This window comes from Coregonus clupeaformis, chromosome 29, assembly GCF_020615455.1.
Source record: "Coregonus clupeaformis isolate EN_2021a chromosome 29, ASM2061545v1, whole genome shotgun sequence".
Classification (NCBI taxonomy): domain Eukaryota; kingdom Metazoa; phylum Chordata; class Actinopteri; order Salmoniformes; family Salmonidae; genus Coregonus; species Coregonus clupeaformis.
Window position 1 is genome coordinate 61,128,857 of NC_059220.1, and position 17,545 is coordinate 61,146,401.

The 17,545-nt window shown below is 45.3% G+C and overlaps 1 protein-coding gene across 5 annotated transcripts in view; it reads left to right on the forward strand.

The window, feature by feature from the left end:
* sema6dl (sema domain, transmembrane domain (TM), and cytoplasmic domain, (semaphorin) 6D, like) overlaps positions 1-16,010 on the forward strand; it is a 35,147-nt gene extending 19,137 nt beyond the window's left edge. For 2 of the 5 annotated variants that reach the window (XM_045209251.1, XM_045209252.1), the window contains exons 10-19: positions 160-291; positions 1,161-1,316; positions 1,544-1,717; positions 2,690-2,830; positions 3,122-3,199; positions 4,211-4,269; positions 4,799-4,855; positions 5,488-5,718; positions 6,878-7,122; positions 11,601-16,010. In XM_045209251.1, the coding sequence (XP_045065186.1) occupies positions 160-291; positions 1,161-1,316; positions 1,544-1,717; positions 2,690-2,830; positions 3,122-3,199; positions 4,211-4,269; positions 4,799-4,855; positions 5,488-5,718; positions 6,878-7,122; positions 11,601-12,812 (2,485 nt within the window). In that variant the 3' untranslated portion in view covers positions 12,813-16,010. The remainder of the gene's footprint in view (positions 1-159; positions 292-1,160; positions 1,317-1,543; positions 1,718-2,689; positions 2,831-3,121; positions 3,200-4,210; positions 4,270-4,798; positions 4,856-5,487; positions 5,719-6,877; positions 7,123-11,600) is intronic. The other 3 variants (XM_045209253.1, XM_045209254.1, XM_045209255.1) reach the window with 3 other exon arrangements.
* Positions 16,011-17,545: the final 1,535 nt, after the last annotated feature.

The following is a 17,545-nucleotide window of genomic DNA, read 5'->3' on the forward strand; positions in this document are numbered from 1 at the left end:
GGTGCACTATATGGGGAATAGGGTGCCATTTGGGATACACTCTTTGTAATATTGGTGTAATAGATGTGTTGTTATTGTGAATCTCTTGGGGTGTGTGTTTTCTCCATATCTAGTTAATAGTAGTTGTGTAACAGTGTGTGGTTGTGTTCCTCTCTTCAGTATCCCAGGGTCTGCAGTGTGTGCGTTCTCCATGGATGACATAGAGAAGGTGTTCAGAGGACGATTTAAAGAACAGAAAACACCTGACTCTGTCTGGACCGCCTTCCCAGAGGAGAGACTGCCCAAACCCAGGTATGTACCTGTACCTTTACCCTAACCCAGGTATGTACTGTACCTGTACCTTTACCCTAACCCAAACCCAGGTATGTACCTGTACCTTTACCCTAACCCAGGTATGTACCTTTACCCTAACCCAAACCCAGGTATGTACCTGTACCTTTACCCTAACCATAAACCAAAACCAGGTATGTCAGTCTCAAGTTTCAAGCCAGGTATGTCAGTCTCTAACCCAATCCCAGGTACTATACCTACAGTATGTCAGTGTCTAACCCTACCTCTAACCCTAACCCAGTATGTCTCAGTAAGTGTATGTCAGTCTGCACAACAACAGGTACATGACCCCTCCCTTCAGTTTATGATGCCAGGCTGCGCAGAGCTTTATTGTCACTATATCCTTGAGTTTAGGTCTCATTGAGATAAACCCTCTTTAACAAGAGAGACATGGTCTATGACCGCACACACACACACACACACACACACACACACACACACACACACACACACAGCTGGTGGTTATTAGCAGTAAATAATTAATCTAGATAATTAGACACGTTGCATATTTAACCTGCATACGGCCATTCACACACACACGTAGCTCAGCTCTCTGGCCCCACAAAAAGTCCACAGAGCTGCTCATTATCGTGGTAAATAATTAACAAACGTCTGATTATAGTCCTCTATTATCACTTCATGTTTACAATGATACAGCAGCACGTCTCTTTGTTGACCTGACAGGCTTCTGCTCCTCTCTCATTCCCTAACCCCTCTCCTCAGTTAAATTCAATAGAGTAAACTTTATTAGTCCCTACAGGGTGATGGTAGCTGGGCTCATGTGTGACCTGTGTTGACCTTTGACCCCTCTCTGACCCCTATGTCTCCAGGCCAGGCTGCTGTGCGGGTCATGGCCAGGCTGAGTCCTATAAGACCACTATAGAGTTCCCTGATGAGACTCTCCTCTTCATCAAGTCCCACCCCCTCATGGACGCCTCCGTGCCTAACATAGGAGACGAGCCCTGGTTCACCAAGACACGCGTCAGGTAAGGACACACAAACACACCATAAGAGTTGCTTGAGTGATCGGAATTCCCGGGTTACCGTAAGACAAACACACCATTCTACTGTAAGGACAATCATTTGGTTTCATACACTCAACAAAAACAAGTAAAAATGCACATTTGTAGATCAACAGGAGGGCCTTTAAATACCGGCTTGATAATTCCTACTGAAGTCTGACTGTACTCCTGTCTTGTCCCTGTCTCTCTAGGTACAGGCTGACAGCCCTGGCGGTGGACAACGCGGCTGGTCCCCATGGTAACTACACGGTGCTGTTCATTGGTTCAGAGGCGGGCGTGGTGCTGAAGGTTCTAGCCAAGACTTCCCCTCTGTCCTTCGACGACAGCATCCTATTGGAGGAGATTGACCTGTTCAACAGAGCCAAGTACGGAACACTCACTACACGTTTCTCACTGTCTCTCTCTCTTAGTCTCTGTCTCTCACTGTCTCTTTCTTAGTCTCTGTCTCTCACTGTCTCTCTCTCTTAGTCTCTGTCTCTCACTGTCTCTCTCTCTTAGTCTCTGTCTCTCACTGTCTCTCTATCTTAGTCTCTGTCTCTCACTGTCTCTCTCTCTTAGTCTCTGTCTCTCACTGTCTCTCTCTTAGTCTATGTCTCTCTATGTTAGTCTCTGTCTCTCTCTCTTAGTCTCTGTCTTTCACTGTCTCTCTCTTACTCTTTGCGTCTCTCTCTTAGTCTCTGTCTTTCTCTTTTTTTGGTCTCTTATCTCTCACTCTGTGTTTTCTTTCTCTTTCCCTCTGTGTGCCTCTCAATGTCTCTCTGTTTGTCTCTCACCGTCTCAGTCTCTCCTCTCTCTTCCTCTCTCTCTCGCTCTCCTCCTCTGTCTCTCTCTCTCTCAGTCTTCCTCTGTCTCTCTCTCTCTCTCCTTTGTCTTCCTCTGTCTCTCTCTCTCTGTCTCCATCTTCCTCTGTCTCTCTCTCTCCTCTGTCTAACTCTCTCTCCTCTGTCTTCCCCTGCTCTCTCTCTCTCTCTCTCCATCTTCCTCTGTCTCTCTCTCTCCTCTGTCTTCCTCTGTCTCTCTCTCTGTCTCCATCTTCCTCTGTCTCTCTCTCTCCTCTGTCTTCCTCTGTCTCTCTCTCTCCTCTGTCTTCCTCTCAGTCTCTCGTTCTCTCCTGTCAGTAAGGGTATCAGGGCTAAACAGTGCCACTGTGATTACATCTGGAGAGTGAAACAGTAGACAGGCCTATCTGATAAACAACTGTTCAAGTAACCTGTAATCTGATTTCTGACTCTCCTCTCCATCTCCCCCCTCCACCACCCTCCCTTTCTCGCTCTCCTCTACTCCCTCTCCTCTCCCAACCCCTCTCCTCCCATTCTTCTTTTCTCTCTGTCTCCCAGGTGTCTGTCTAACAGTGAGGATGACAGGCGTATTTTGTCGCTCCATGTTGACAGAGACACACACAGTGTGTACGTAGCTTTCTCCAGCTGTGTGGTTCGCATGCCTCTCAGCCGCTGTGAGCGACACACTAACTGCCACAAGTGAGTCACCACACTGACACACACGCGTGCACTCAGACTCAGACTCACACACACATTCAGAAACGTGCACACACTCCACTCAAAGGTTACTTTATGCTGTGCCTGGTCACAGATTTGTAGGTTTATTGATGTGTTTTTCTCTATCTACATGTTATAAACATTGAGAACACCTGCAGCACACTGGTTAATATACAGCCAGACAGAGGTTAACTGGTGCTGCCTATTTAACCCTGTATGGTGAACTGTATATTTACAGATATATGTTAACCCTGTGTTGTGTTTCTCCCCTAGGTCTTGTATAGCATCCAGGGACCCCTATTGTGGCTGGATGCCTCATGGAGCCTGTGAGAGGATACTGCCTGGAGTTCTGTGAGTACCAAGTATTACAATACTAAATAGTATGGATACTCAGGGCTCTAAAGTGTGACCAATTTGGTCGCATATGCAACAAATTTTTTTGCTGTGCGACCTGGAGTTTTTAATTTGGGATCACCAGTGCGACCAAAACAAATCCAATATTTGTTTTTTAATTCATTTTAATAATAATGTTTGTAATGATAAGGCTTCGCTGTACTGTTGTTTCCTGAGCGCAGATTAGTTAGCATCATGCTTGCACCATTAATACAGCGAAAACTGCTTGTTTTTAGCCCAAACAGTTCAAAAGGTTTGACCCATATTACTGGCAAAATGTTTTTTTCTTCCGGTCATGGATTGGCGGCCGCATTTTACATTCATAAACCATGTCGCGGGCCGTTCTAAAACTACTCGCGAGCCGCATTTGTTTTACACCTTGTTCAGTCATGTTTGTTAGCTCATTAGCTAGCTAGCTAACAACCTGCTAACTTTACCTGTATATCCAAACATAGAAAGGGATAGCTTCTTCAGGGAATCAATGATCAATGAATGAATGGCACAATAAATTGCACAAGCATTTCTCTAGACCCGCAATAACACCTCCTAAATATGTGTATGCGACCAATAAAATGTTATATGATTTGAATGAGATGTCTTGCATGTCATCATCACAAACACTCTTAAAGAGACAGTGTACAATTTTCAATGTAATGCATCTCAATACGAAAATAGTGCTTTTACATAATGTAGAAACCTTATATTCCACAAAATGACTTTTTCATTTCAATGACAGGTATTTGTATCAACATTTTAGGTTTTTATAATAAACAAATGTATTTGCAGGGCACAACATGGGCTTCAGAAGTAGCTAGACTTCATATAGGCTACATCTCAATCCATTTAAAAGGAAATGTTGATGTTAGAGGGGTTCTGTTCTCTCTCTCTCTCTCTCTCTCTCTCTCTCTCTCTCTCTCTCTCTCTCTCTCTCTCTCTCTCTCTCTCTCTCTCTCTCTCTCTCTCTCTCAGGTCTGGTTATGAGCAGGATGTAGAATTTGGGAACACGGTTCAACTGGGAGACTGCCATGGTGAGCCCCTCCCATTCATACCAATCCAGCTCTTTCTCTCTCTCTCTCCCTGTCACACACCATCAGTCTGCACAACCAACCAGTAACACACTACCACTAACACCAGTAACCACACCATACCAACACACCAATCAGTAACCCTCCCTACATGGTTCTATGTTCAATATTAACACACACATCTACTGTATATCCACATACTGTACACACCAGGCCACCTGTTACTAATGCTACCTACCTAGAGGGAAGAAACATAGACGTGCTCAACCAGTAGCAGTAGCAGTACTAAGACAGTGCTGCTATAGGATACACACCAGGCTGAACCATAGAACTAGAACAGGGGATAGAGGCCATACATACCTGTCTCTACTCCAGTCTAGACAAGACTGGGAGCAACAGGCCTACTCAGCCTTTAGCTTTTTATCATTTGATTAAGAAGAACTACAGTCTTAGTTATCAGGGCCTTCTTTTGTTTTGGGACTTTACTTTAGGGTTCCTTTATACTGATTTCTTGTTCCTCTAATTGTTTTAGTGTTTTTGGCCACTACATCAGCGCCAGATCACAAATCATTTGGTGTCCCGACCTCTGGTTAGTTGGATCTTTTACTCCGCTGGTTTCTTTCTTTCCTTGAGTTCAGCTTCTCCGAACCCCTCTCTCCTTCCTTCCTTCAACGCTACTCACTCTTCATCTTCTTAACACACCTCATCTTCAACACCTTTTTATCTTCACTTTCATCATCATCACAACAAACAACAACATCACTGGGTCACGTCAGAGATCTCCATCTCACCGCTGCACTGACTCACTTCCTCACTTCTTCTTCCTCACGCATCACTTCCTGTTTACTTCCTGCATGCTCACTCGGCCCCTCCCTCTTCTGACGTCATCACTGCTATGACATCATCGCTGCTGTGTACCAGAGACCTTCCTAAGACAACTCTCACCCTTTTCCCCTTTCAAACTGTATCCTGTCTCAACAAAATGAATCTTACAATTGTATTTCTATTACTGTTTATGATAAATAAAATAGCTCTTGAATCAGAAAATATGTATTATTTTTTTCAAACAGCATTATCATAAAACATAAAACCTATTATGTTGTGTAAACTAACCCATACGTGCGTACACATACCAACCCATGCCTACTAACCAGGATGTAAGCTAACAGCCTGCTGGCCTCATGTCTACACACCGTGTTAACACTTTGTTTGTCACCACAGACATGGAGTTGTCATCTACGTCAGTCACAGACCAGCCCAGTGGGCCAATACACCCCCCAGTACCCCCAGTACTCACCCCCACCCTGAGCCCCCATCCTGGGCTTGGTCCCGGGGAAGGGCCTGGGTTGGGGCCTGGGGCTGGTTCTCCAGATCTGTATGGCTCAGGGTTTGTGCAGCAGGATGACCCGGCCACCTCCCATTCACTAGAGTCACTCCCAGGGGGCCTAGAGGGTAAGGCCTAGCAGAGAGAGAGAGAACTGCTGCTACCATGCTGTATGGAACCCTGACTGTCCCATAGCTGCTACACCATACACACACATACTCATCACATACTCATACATACAGACACACTTCATACACACACACACAGGGGCAGTATTCACACAGACACAGGGGCAGTATTCACACACACACAGTGGCAGGTATTTGAGATTACCATCAGCTGATATAGCAGATTACATTTTTCTTTCTCTGATTTTGTTATGATTTATATTTCATCCAACTTCATGTATTTTGATTTATTCATTGGTTTATTGTCATGATTATAATGATTTTCTACATGGTGAAAATATTTTTTCCCATATTAAACAATTATTTCAAATCTTATCTTCAAACCTTCTGTACTTCTATATTCTTTCTTCAGACTCTTTTCTTTGACCCTCGTTTCTCTCTCTGCCAGTAGACCCTATAACCCTGGTTGGTACAGTTTAAGGTTAACCCTGTTCCTGGGTGTAAAGGGTTAACCCTGGGAGTTAGGAGCATTAGAGCATGTCCCAGGCCTGTCCATTAACCCCTCCTGCTCCAGGACATCTCTCTGTCTCTCTCCTGCTCTGTGGATGACTAACTCTTCCATGTCTGTGGTTACTAACAAAGCTGCAGTCTAGAAACAGAACAGCCTCACCAAGGACAAACTACAATCCTCTTCCCTTTGACAACGCTGGAGAGTCAATGGTTCATTGTCTTTCTGATATTGGGAGAACAAGTCTATCTCTGTCCTAGTTAGGAATGCACTAACCCTCCTTTTTATCTGGACAAATGTTTGACATTTGGTAGGAAAAAAGCAACACTTCAATTCTTCCTCTTCAAACTAACATACCACTACTTCTTCTAGATTGGCTTACATCACCGGACTGGTTGTGGGATCCTAACCATTTTCACCATGTATTTACAATTTAAGAATGACGAGAGTGGAAGCCAATCTGAATGGTTTTGGTAACGTTAAAATCCCTGTTGGATAGCGGACAGAATACCTTTAAGGGGAAAAGCAGAGAAACCATGCATGACTGAGTGTCCACAAACACACACAGACTCACCTGCTATAGAGGTGTGGTGTAGAGCTATGATTGGCTGTGTCGGGGTGTTCGTTAACCAATGGGGTGTGTGACTTCAGGTGTGTGGGAGATCCAGGCGGGAGAAGCCAATCAGATGGTCCACATGAATATCCTGATCAGCTGTGTGTTGGCTGCCTTCCTCCTGGGGGCGCTAGTGGCAGGCCTGGTGGTCTTCTGCTACAGAGACTCCTTCCTCCGCCACAAGCCCCGGCACGCCCACAAAGACGCAGAGTCAGCCCCCTCCTGCAGCGACTCCACCGGATCCTTCGCTAAACTCAACGGGCTCTTCGACAGTCCTGTCAAGGTAACCTGGAGACCTGAATACAGAGTGCAATTTAAGAGTCAACACATTATTCAGTAACAGAGTGTTACTGATTGACATTGTCTTGTGTCTTATGTAGATAGATAGAAGCAGAGTGCGAATTACACTGTGACATTCGGGAGGGGGGGGGGGTCTCTACTTTTTTGGGGGGCTTAATAATAAAGACATCATTTTAGGGTAAAAAATGAACTACCTTTTAATGTGGCATGAACACAACCAGTCATGCTTTCATCTGATTGTCAAACAAATCACTTCAAAATGTAGGCTACCTGTGCATGTTCGTCCACTCCACCATTCATTTTTCCGATAGGGGATTTTAGAAACACTTAAAATAAGGGCTTTGTTTCGTGTAGGCTTACCCTGGTGTGACGTTTTGATAACCGTATAAATCTCTCTAGGACAAGGTGATTTTTATCAATATAGTTGCCTGTATTTATCCCCCCAAAATGATACGCTAATTAGCTGCTAATGTGGCTATCATAAAGAACTACAAATGCCATGATGATCTGGACGAGACTGCCGAATAGAGGCAAAGGTAAGAATCTCTGGATTAACTATCTAATGTTAGCTAAATGTAGCAATGAATAAATTGGCTACATTTCTTTAAATTGACAATTCTGTAAACTGTCTTGTGCACGTTTTAAATTGACACAATACCTGTTAGCAAAGGTGTCAGCTAGAGATGATGTGCAGGAGCTTGCAGGGATTTGTAGTCTTGCATGATGTCTATGTTTATGCTAATTAGCGTTTTAGAATGTAAGAGTAAATAGAGCCGAATATATTGATAAAAGTCACCTTGTCTGAGAGAGATTTACATGGATATCAAAATGTCACGCCAGGGTAAGCCTACACAAAACACAGCCCTTACTTTAACGTAATTTAGCAGACGCTCTTATCCAGAGCGACTTACAGTTAGTGAGTGCATACATTATTTACTATTATTATTTATTCATACTGGCCCCCCGTGGGAATCGAACCCACAACCCTGGCGTTGCAAACGCCATGCTCTACCAACTGAGCTACATCCCTGCCGGCCTTTCCCTCCCGTACCCTGGACGACGCTGGGCCAATTTGTGCGCCGCCCCATGGGTCTCCCGGTCGCGGCCGGCTACGACAGAGCCTGGATTCGAACCAGGATCTCTAGTGGTACAGCTAGCACTACGATGCAGTGCCTTAGACCACTGCGCCATTCAGGAGATACGTGTTTCTAAAATCCCCTATGGGAAAAATGAATGGTGGAAAAACGATTGGAACCATTTCCCTGTATGACCGCTAGGTTTTATGGGTATTAAGCCTCCTGTAGCTCAGTTGGTAGAGCATGGCGCTTGCAACGCCAGGATTGTGGGTTCGATTCCCACGGGGGGCCAGTATGAAAAATGTATGCACTCACTAACTGTAAGTCGCTCTGGATAAGAGCGTCTGTAAAATGTAGGTACATTTATGACATCTCCACTGTGGGGCTCTATTAACATGAACTTCAAATAGGACTACCGGTAGCCAGTGATGTAGTGGTAAAAAAATTGGTGGGTAAACTCTGATTGCCGGTCGCGGAAAAAAAGTTACGCTCCCTATCCTTTCAATGCATTTTTCTGAAAAAGGAGGGTAAACTGCATTTAGTTGCATTTACCCTCCACTAGGCCTATGCCTACCCTCTCAGCCGAGGCCATTTTACACACATGAACACACACAGAACAGGTAGCCTACATTCAATATAATACACAAGTTGAATCAAAACATGGTTACACCATAGTTCATGAGTTGTCCATAATTCAAGACATGAATGCTTGGAGTCTTCACAGATCGTGTGAAATAAACGACAACCTTTCTTTCCTTACATTTAATGACATTTATGACCGTGCTATTTGTAATTCTTCAGCATTTAACAATTGATTTAGAACATTGAACTTAAACCCTGTACTATTCCTGGATCTTGGAGATCTCTGAAAAAGCACTGTAAGTGTAACCATGGCTACGTAAATTGTCATTATCCAAAATAATGTAGTCCTATGCCATTGCCAAATCGAATGCTTCTAAAGACTCTACTATAGGCCTACTGTCATTCATGTTGGCTGGATTGGATGCGCATTGGTGTTTAGCTGTAGGCTAGTTGTCTAGTGATATTGGAGACAATCATCAGTGGATCCAGGCAAGAAAACAAATATTGATAGAAAATAATCAAGCTAAATAAATGGTCTACTTGTGGTCACGGACGGCACAGAGACCACCAATACCCGCGCGCACCTAAACAGCTGACTGACAAAAGCAAACAATGATGAATGAACAGATACATTTAATGCATTGGAATAAAGGCAAAGGCTATTTTTATCAAGGGCACATGGCAAACACATGGCGAAAATGAGCAAGTACAAAGAAAAATCTATGCGTTTAAAGGAGCTCAGCTGAGGCTGAAATTCAGCACTACTGAGTGGACAGTGCTGTGGACAGGGAGACGGTTTGTGCAGCCACAGTTTGTGCAGCCACGGTTTGTGCAACCACGGAGAAATAAATGGTTTAAACCACGACAGAGAGGTGGGGGTGTTCGATTAATTTGTAAACTTTTATTTTCATATTTACCACTGTAAAACATATTTACCACTGCATTTTAAACAAATAGGAGAATGGTTAAATTAGCATTATTTAGAGACCCCCCCCCCAAAGTTGGACTTTTGTTTCATTTAGGGGAGCTAATGTCTCATTCATGGTAGCTGAGCCCCCCCTGGCTCCCCTGTAATTCACACCTGGATAGAACATTTACAGTGCCTTCGGAAAGTATTCAGACCCCTTGGCTTTTACCACATTTTGTTAGGTTACAGCCTTATTCTAAAATCGATTACATCGGTTTTTTCCCTCATCAATCTATGCACAATACCCCATAATGACAAAGAAAAAAAAGGGTTTTTAGAAATGGTTGCTTATTTATTAAAAATAAAAAACTTAAATATTACATTTACATAAGTATTCAGACCCTTTACTCATATACTTTGTTGAAGCACATTTGGCAGCGATTACAGCCTCAAGTCTTCTTGGGTATGACGCTACAAGCTTGGCACACCTGTATTTGGGGAGTTTCTCCCATTCTTCTCTGCAGATCCTCTCAAGCTCTGTCAGGTTGGATGGGGAGTGTCGCTGCACAGCTATTTTCAGGTCTCTCCAGAGATGTTCGATCAGGTTTAAGTCCGGGCTCTGGCTGGGCCACTCAAGGACATTCAGAGACTTTTCCTATGCCACTCCTGCGTTGTCTTGGCTGTGTGCTTAGGGTCGTTGTCCTGTTGGAAGGTGAACCTTCACCCCAGTCTGAGGTCCTGAGAGCTCTGGAGCAGGTTTTCATCAAGGATCTCTCTGTACTTTGCTCCGTTCATCTTTCCCTCGATCCTGACTAGTCTCCCAGTCCCTGCCGCTGAAAAACATCCCCACAGCATGATTCTGCCACCACCATGCTTCTCCGTAGGGATGGTGCCAGGTTTCCTCCAGACGTGACGCTTGGCATTCAGGCCAAAGAGTTCAATTTTGGTTTCATCAGACCAGAGAATCTTGTTTCTCATGGTCTGAGAGTCTTTAGGTGCCTTTTGGCAAACTCCAAGCGGGCTGTCATGTGCCTTTTACTGAGGAGTGGCTTCCGTCTGGCCACTCTACCATAAAGGCCTGATTGGTGGAGTGCTGCAGAGATAGTTGTCCTTCTGGAAGGTTCTCCCATCTCCACATAGGAACTCTAGAGCTCTGTCAGAGTGACCATCGGGTTCTTGGTCACCTCCCTGATCAAGGCCCTTCACCCCCGATTGCTCAGTTTGGCCAGGCGGCCAGCTCTAGTAAGAGTCTTGGTGGTTCCAAACTTCTTCCATTTAAGAATGATGGAGGCCACTGTGTTCTTGGGGACCTTCCATGCTGCAGAAATGTTTTGGTACCCTTCCCCAGATCTGTGCCTCGACACAATCCTGTCTCGGTGCTCTATGGACAATTCCTTCGACCTCATGGCTTGGGTTTTTGCTCTGACATGCACTGTCAACTGTGGGATCTTATATAGACAGGTGTGTGCCTTTCCAAATCATGTCCAATCAATTGAATTTACCACAGGTAAATTTACCACAGACTCCAATCAAGTTGTAGAAACATCTCAAGGATGATCAATGGAAACAATGCACCTGAGCTCAATTTCAAGTCTCATAGCAAAGGGTCTGAATACTTATGTAAATAAGGTTTTTCTGTTTTTAATTTGTAATTGTCTAAAAACCTGTTTTCACTTTGTTATTGTGTGTAGATTGCTGAGGATTTTATTTTATTTTATCAATTTTAGAATAAGGCTGTAACGTAACAAAATGTGGAAAAAGTAAAGGGGTCTGAATACTTTCCGAAGGCACTGTATGTATATATGTATGTATGTATGTATGTACGGTATGTGTTGGCTGGAGGAACCAAATGAACAAAGCCCTCTCTTCTGTCTTCCTGTCCTGTCTTGTCTCCAGGAGTACCAGCCAGGTCTGGACTGTCCCAAGCTGTACACCAACCTGCTGAGCAGTGGTAAGGACCTGACGCCTAATGGAGACACCAAGACCATGATCCTCCGGGACGGCTGTCAGCCCCCCGAGCTGGCCGCCCTGCCCACCCCCGAGTCTACCCCTGTGCTGCAGCAGAAAGGCCTGCAGCCAATCAGGAACCAGTGGGAGCGAGCCAATCACCACGGGAAGATCAATGGATCCAGGAAGAGCTCCAACTCTACCTCCTCCTCCTCCATCGCCAAGAGTCCCCAATTCCACCCCAGTTCCTCCCCCCCTCCTCACCCCCAGCCACACCCCCACCCTGCGCTGGGACACCCCCACATCCCTAGCGCCGTCGTCCTTCCCAACGCCACGCACGAATACCGCAGTGGTTACCATGGAAACCCGGCCGATGACGTCACGCCGCCTCGCACCCTGGACAGGAAGCCTCAGAACATGGAACACCTGCAGGCCACGCCCCCTCATTCTAAAGGAAGCAGGAAGGAGCAGAAGAGGTCACTGGATGCCAGGAACACTCTGAACGACTTGCTGAAACACCTGAACGATGCTAACACGGCTAATGCTAGCTCTAAGGCTATCCTCCAGGAGGGGGCCGGCTCAGCGCCCCGACCCAGCAGGCAACACCTGATGCTGGAGCCTCTAGGGGACATCACTGAGGTTCCCCCCAAGGTCCCCAGCCGAGAGGCCTCTCTCTACTCCCCCTCCTCCTCCTCCTCCTTGCCCAGGCACAGCCCCACCAAGAGGGTGGACGTCCCCCTGCCCTCCACCCCCAGCTCCCCCACAGGCAGCCTGGGTATGGGAGGAAGCATGAGCGGCACCCTGGAGAGGAGGTACGGCTCTCATCACAGGAGCTCCTCCCACAGACACTCCCTCACCTCCACCTCTCCTAACGGGGTCAGTATGGGGGTGTCGTTGTCCCGCCAACACAGTATGAACAGAGGGGGGTACATGCCCCCCACCCCTCCCTCCAGACTGGACTCCCAAGGGGGGCTCCACTCCCCCCATCAACACCCCCACCCCCCCTCCCTGTCCCGCCAGAGCAGCTACAGTGGGCACTGCTCGCTCCCCCGCCAGGGGCTTAAACGGACACCGTCCCTAAAGCCTGACGTCCCCCCTAAACCCAACGCCTTCACCCCACAGACTCCTCAGATGAGGGTGGTCAACAAGTACAGCTACTAGGACACTATAGACACTATGGAGTGTACTACCAAGTGTACTAACTGGGACAGGGCAGGGCCTCTACTGAGTGTGCTCTAGGGCCAGACTAGTTGTGAGAAGACTTAGGGAGGGAGTAGGACCGGGTGTGTGTGTGTGTGTCGGGGTGTGTTCCCCATGGAATGATAGGCACATTCATTCTTTCACTCTAAAAAGGGAATATCACACCAGTGGCGAAAAATGTGACGTGGAGTTCTGTGTCTTGTCTTGTGGCTCCATGTTTCTCTCCATCTCACAACACACTGGTCTGTCTCCTCTAACCCTGACCCCTGACCCTGACTCACTAACCCCAGCCCAGCCCCAGGACATAAGGCAGGGTGGGGGTAGATGGGGTGTCTGTGGCTCTCCAGTATGTGTAGGGGTCCTGTAGGGGACTAGTGTGGCCCCCAGTGTGTAGCCTGGCCCTATGACCCAGACTGTGGACGGTACGAGGTCTAACTCAGAGAACTACTTGAAGAATGGGTCTGATGTCTCACTGTCACTGAGCACTGTCTGTCTGTCTGTCTGTGTCACAAATGGCACCCTATTCCCTTTGTTGTGAACTACTTTTGACCACGACCCATAGGACTGGTTGAACCTAGTGCACTATACGGGGAATAAGGGTGCCATTTGGGGGACACCCTCTGTCTTCCCATAAATGTGAACTGGACTGAACTGAACAAGGAGAGGAATACGATATAAATGTTTGTATCTTATCTGTCTGACTGATGGGGGAGAGCAGAGAAGAGACACAGTAAACATAGTGTCCCTTTAGAGGTGTTTCACTAAACTATAACGACTGGGGAGGAAGGAAGGAAGGAAGGAAGGAAGGAAGGAAGGAAGGAAGGAAGGAAGGAAGGAAGGAAGGAAGGAAGGAAGGAAGGAAGGAAGGAAGGAAGGAAGGAAGGCAGGCAACAGAGAACATCAGTGTGTGTCAGTTGGAGGGCAAAACCCAATGTACAGTGAACACATACACACACACTTTGTTTGGGGAGGTGAAAGGCTTGGCTGCCTACGTACCCTAACAGGGACCCTCTGTAACTCACTGGGATATCTACTAAACACGTTTGCTGCTATTGGTTTATGATGAGTAATGTATATTGCTATTGGTTTATGATGAGTAATGTATATTGCTATTGGTTTATGATGAGTACTGTATGCTGTGTGTATTTTGTCCTCTTATGCGTCTGTATTCTACAGCTGCCGTTGTCTCCTGACTGTGTGTGTGTGTGTGTGTGTGTGTGTGTGTGTGTGTGTGTGTGTGTGTGTGTGTACAGACCATGCAATTCAGTCCTCCACCATGTCAATGCACTGTTAGAAGAGGCTCCACTGACATCAGAGTCCTGTATCTCTCTGTTACTGAAATAGCACATAACACACTCCACTTCTCCTGTCACATACAGATACAGACTGGCTTTAGTTTGGTGGCAATTGCAGAGACCTTTCCTCCAGTCTTTCAATGTAGCAGAGTGGTATTTAGAAACATTTCATCCAACCCACTTCAACATGCTGGTGTTGTTTTGGTTTGGTTTTCACATGTTCTTTATTTTATTCAGAAATGAAAGATGTAAACATTTTATGCAACACCAATGGGTTTTGTTCTGTGAGGTTGAAATGGCGTTCTGTAACATGTCTGTCTGTCTGTCTGTCTGTCTGTCTGTCTGTCTGTCTGTCTCACCTGCCAACTGCATGTCTGTCACTAGTGTTAGTCTCTGTGCTCCTGTGGGAGTTCACACACTGCTCTCTGTGTGGTAGTTGCCCCAAGGTACAGATGCAGGATCAGCTTGCCCTCTCTCAAACCTAATCTTAACCATTTAGAGGGTAAACCCATAACTGATCTTAGATCAGTGTCTAGGGGGAACTTTGGCTCTCTGGTGGCCATTTTGGTTCCAGAGGCAGTGTTGTGTGTGTGCAGTTTCCCAGTGAGTGACAAGTGTACAATCACACCAACATCTACCAATGTGTCCTACCAAGTCATGCTGGTAATGACAAGATACTGTACATATTATAAATATGAGTATACATATTTTTAGGCCAGTTAAGCCCAATCTGTGCATCGTGTGCCTTATTCAACGAATTATCGATATACAGTAATATTGAGAAAAAAAAGTGATTTGGTCTTGAATGTCATTGTTGTTACAATATAGCCTAAGCAACTCTGATTATTTGAATTCAGCGTGAAATTTGGGTTTTTATTTATCTACCAAACTGCAGTTATTTCGATTCTAGAACTAAGAGCCGGTTTATTCACCAACATTCCAATACAGAATGCAGGCTGAAGCAAAGCATGCTGGGATTACAGTATCCGTATATGACCTCATGAAGAAGAAGGCTGCTGATAGACCAAGCTGAGGTTCCATGCAGTGAATGTAATATAATGGCATGGGGATGTAGACTGACTCTTCTAAATGCTTTGCTTTGAAACACTCCGCTCAACATGGCACGATACAGCCACTATACAGTAAACAGTCAATACAGTACTCAATAAAACATCCAACCCAGTATTAAGGTAAACACTCCGGGTAATTATTATAGATCTAATGTCTTAATAAACTGTTACATTAGAGTGAGCAGTGGTCATGTGACAGGGACATGATGTAAAACAGGATAATGTTTTTAATCTTTAAAAAAAGATTTGGGTACGATCTTACATTGTGAATGAGGTTCATGATTTGGGTACGTTTACTTTATTTTGGGAATGAATTTGTCTGCCTGTTTGGAACCCGAAGCCACATTTAGTTTAAAAGAGATGATTGTATTAATTAAAGTCTTGGCTATCAGTCATCCTCTGCTAACCGGTGTTGGGCTTAGAGAGACACACACACATGCAGGAACACACACACACACACACACACCTCTGTTCCTTTCCTCCAGACAGACGGGCTGTGCTCTAATGTCTTGTACATTGCCATATTGACCTGTGTCTCTGTGTTGCAGTGTCAGTCTAAAGCCTTTCTACCCTCCTGTCTATCTATGCTCTCCGTGTGCAGATGAACCAGACTCGTTGACATTACCTTTCTAATACTGTTCTGATTGGACAGTAGACATCCTGATGTTTGTAGATATGTTGTAAAGTTGGAACTGTGAATGTGTACATAATGGTGGTCTTTTGTTTCAGGACTTTTTGTTGAATTTTTTTTTAACACGGCATGTATAGTTGAAATAAAATATTACTGCACAGAATTCTGATTCTGAGAGATATCCTTGTTTTTTTATGGTTCTCGGGAAGACAGCGGATTAGACCAGTGACTCTCTAATCCAGTTAGTGAGCACAAGATGCAGCAATCACTGAACTCACTATAGAAGTCAGATATCAACATACTGTTCATGTTCAACTGTAGTGATTTAGCAAAGCCACTCCTCAAGCTTTTGTTTTATTAGAGTTTCATGAGGGAAATCTTAACTGGGACACTAATGCCTATATTTATCCTAAAGGGTTCCTTCTTCAACATATCCCACAGCAGAAGAACAGGCTATTGGCCTCCATGCACCACTGCTATCATCACAAACCACTAGCTAACATCAAACACTATTTACACCTCTACTAAACAATGTCCTGTTTTCCTCTGGCACTGAGTGCGCTACATATCTACAGTTACACATGTAGGACAATGTTGTTTCAGAAATAGAAATTCAAAACGTGGATGGAGATTTGTTAAGATTTGGTGTTGCTAGCCAGTTTCTGCTTAGGGTTGCCAAGAAGTCTTTGTTGTCTTGCCAATGGTATAGTGTTGTTGTCTTGCCAATGGTATAGTGTTGTTGTCTTGCCAACGGTATAGTGTTGTTGTCTTGCCAACGGTATAGTGTTGTTGTCTTGCCAACAGTATAGTGTTGTTGTCTTGCCAACAGTATAGTGTTGTCTTGCCAATGGTATAGTGTTGTTGTCTTGCCAACGGTATAGTGTTGTTGTCTTGCCAACGGTATAGTGTTGCGTCTTGCCAACGGTATAGTGTTGCGTCTTGCCAACGGTATAATGTTGTTGTCTTGCCAATGGTATAGTGTTGTTGTCTTGCCAATGGTATAGTGTTGTTGTCTTGCCAATGGTATAGTGCTGTTGTCTTGCCAACAACTATGTTAAGTTGTTGCATTTCCAAAGCAAAGTGGTGCTGTTGCATGCATAGGCTTTAGCTTAGTGGGCTTACATGGTCTTGAAGTGTGCAGATGACCGTGGTTCGATTCCCTCTTGGTCACGGCAGGGCGGGGTTGATGATTGCCATCTGAGAGGAGAGAAGACCTGTTGCAGAGCAGAGGGTATTTGTGTGTGTGTGTGTGCATGCATGGTCATGTGGGAACGTTTCCAGAGTGGTTTGTTGATGTAGAGATGAACATCTGGTCCAAGTCCCTCCCTGCTCTGGGCTTCAGATCTGAGCCTCAGCACAGTGCCAGGCAATTTAACACACACTAACACACTGTACACATGCACACTAACCCAGTACCGTCACAGTGATGAGATGAGATATGGAAGAGCAGACCAGGCCTGGGTGGGAGTATGAGGAGACTACTCTTACCCCGCTTGATTCGCTGAATGAACAATAATTATGCTGAAGAATGACATTGTCTGTCTTACAGACACACACTAACACACAATGGGGTTCTGCTTATGCGTGTGATTCATGACGTGGTGCTATTTAATGGCTCCTCTACTTGGCTGCTACACACACATCCCCCCTTACTGTTAAGCTCTGATGTCAGGCACACACACTTATTTAAAACAATTC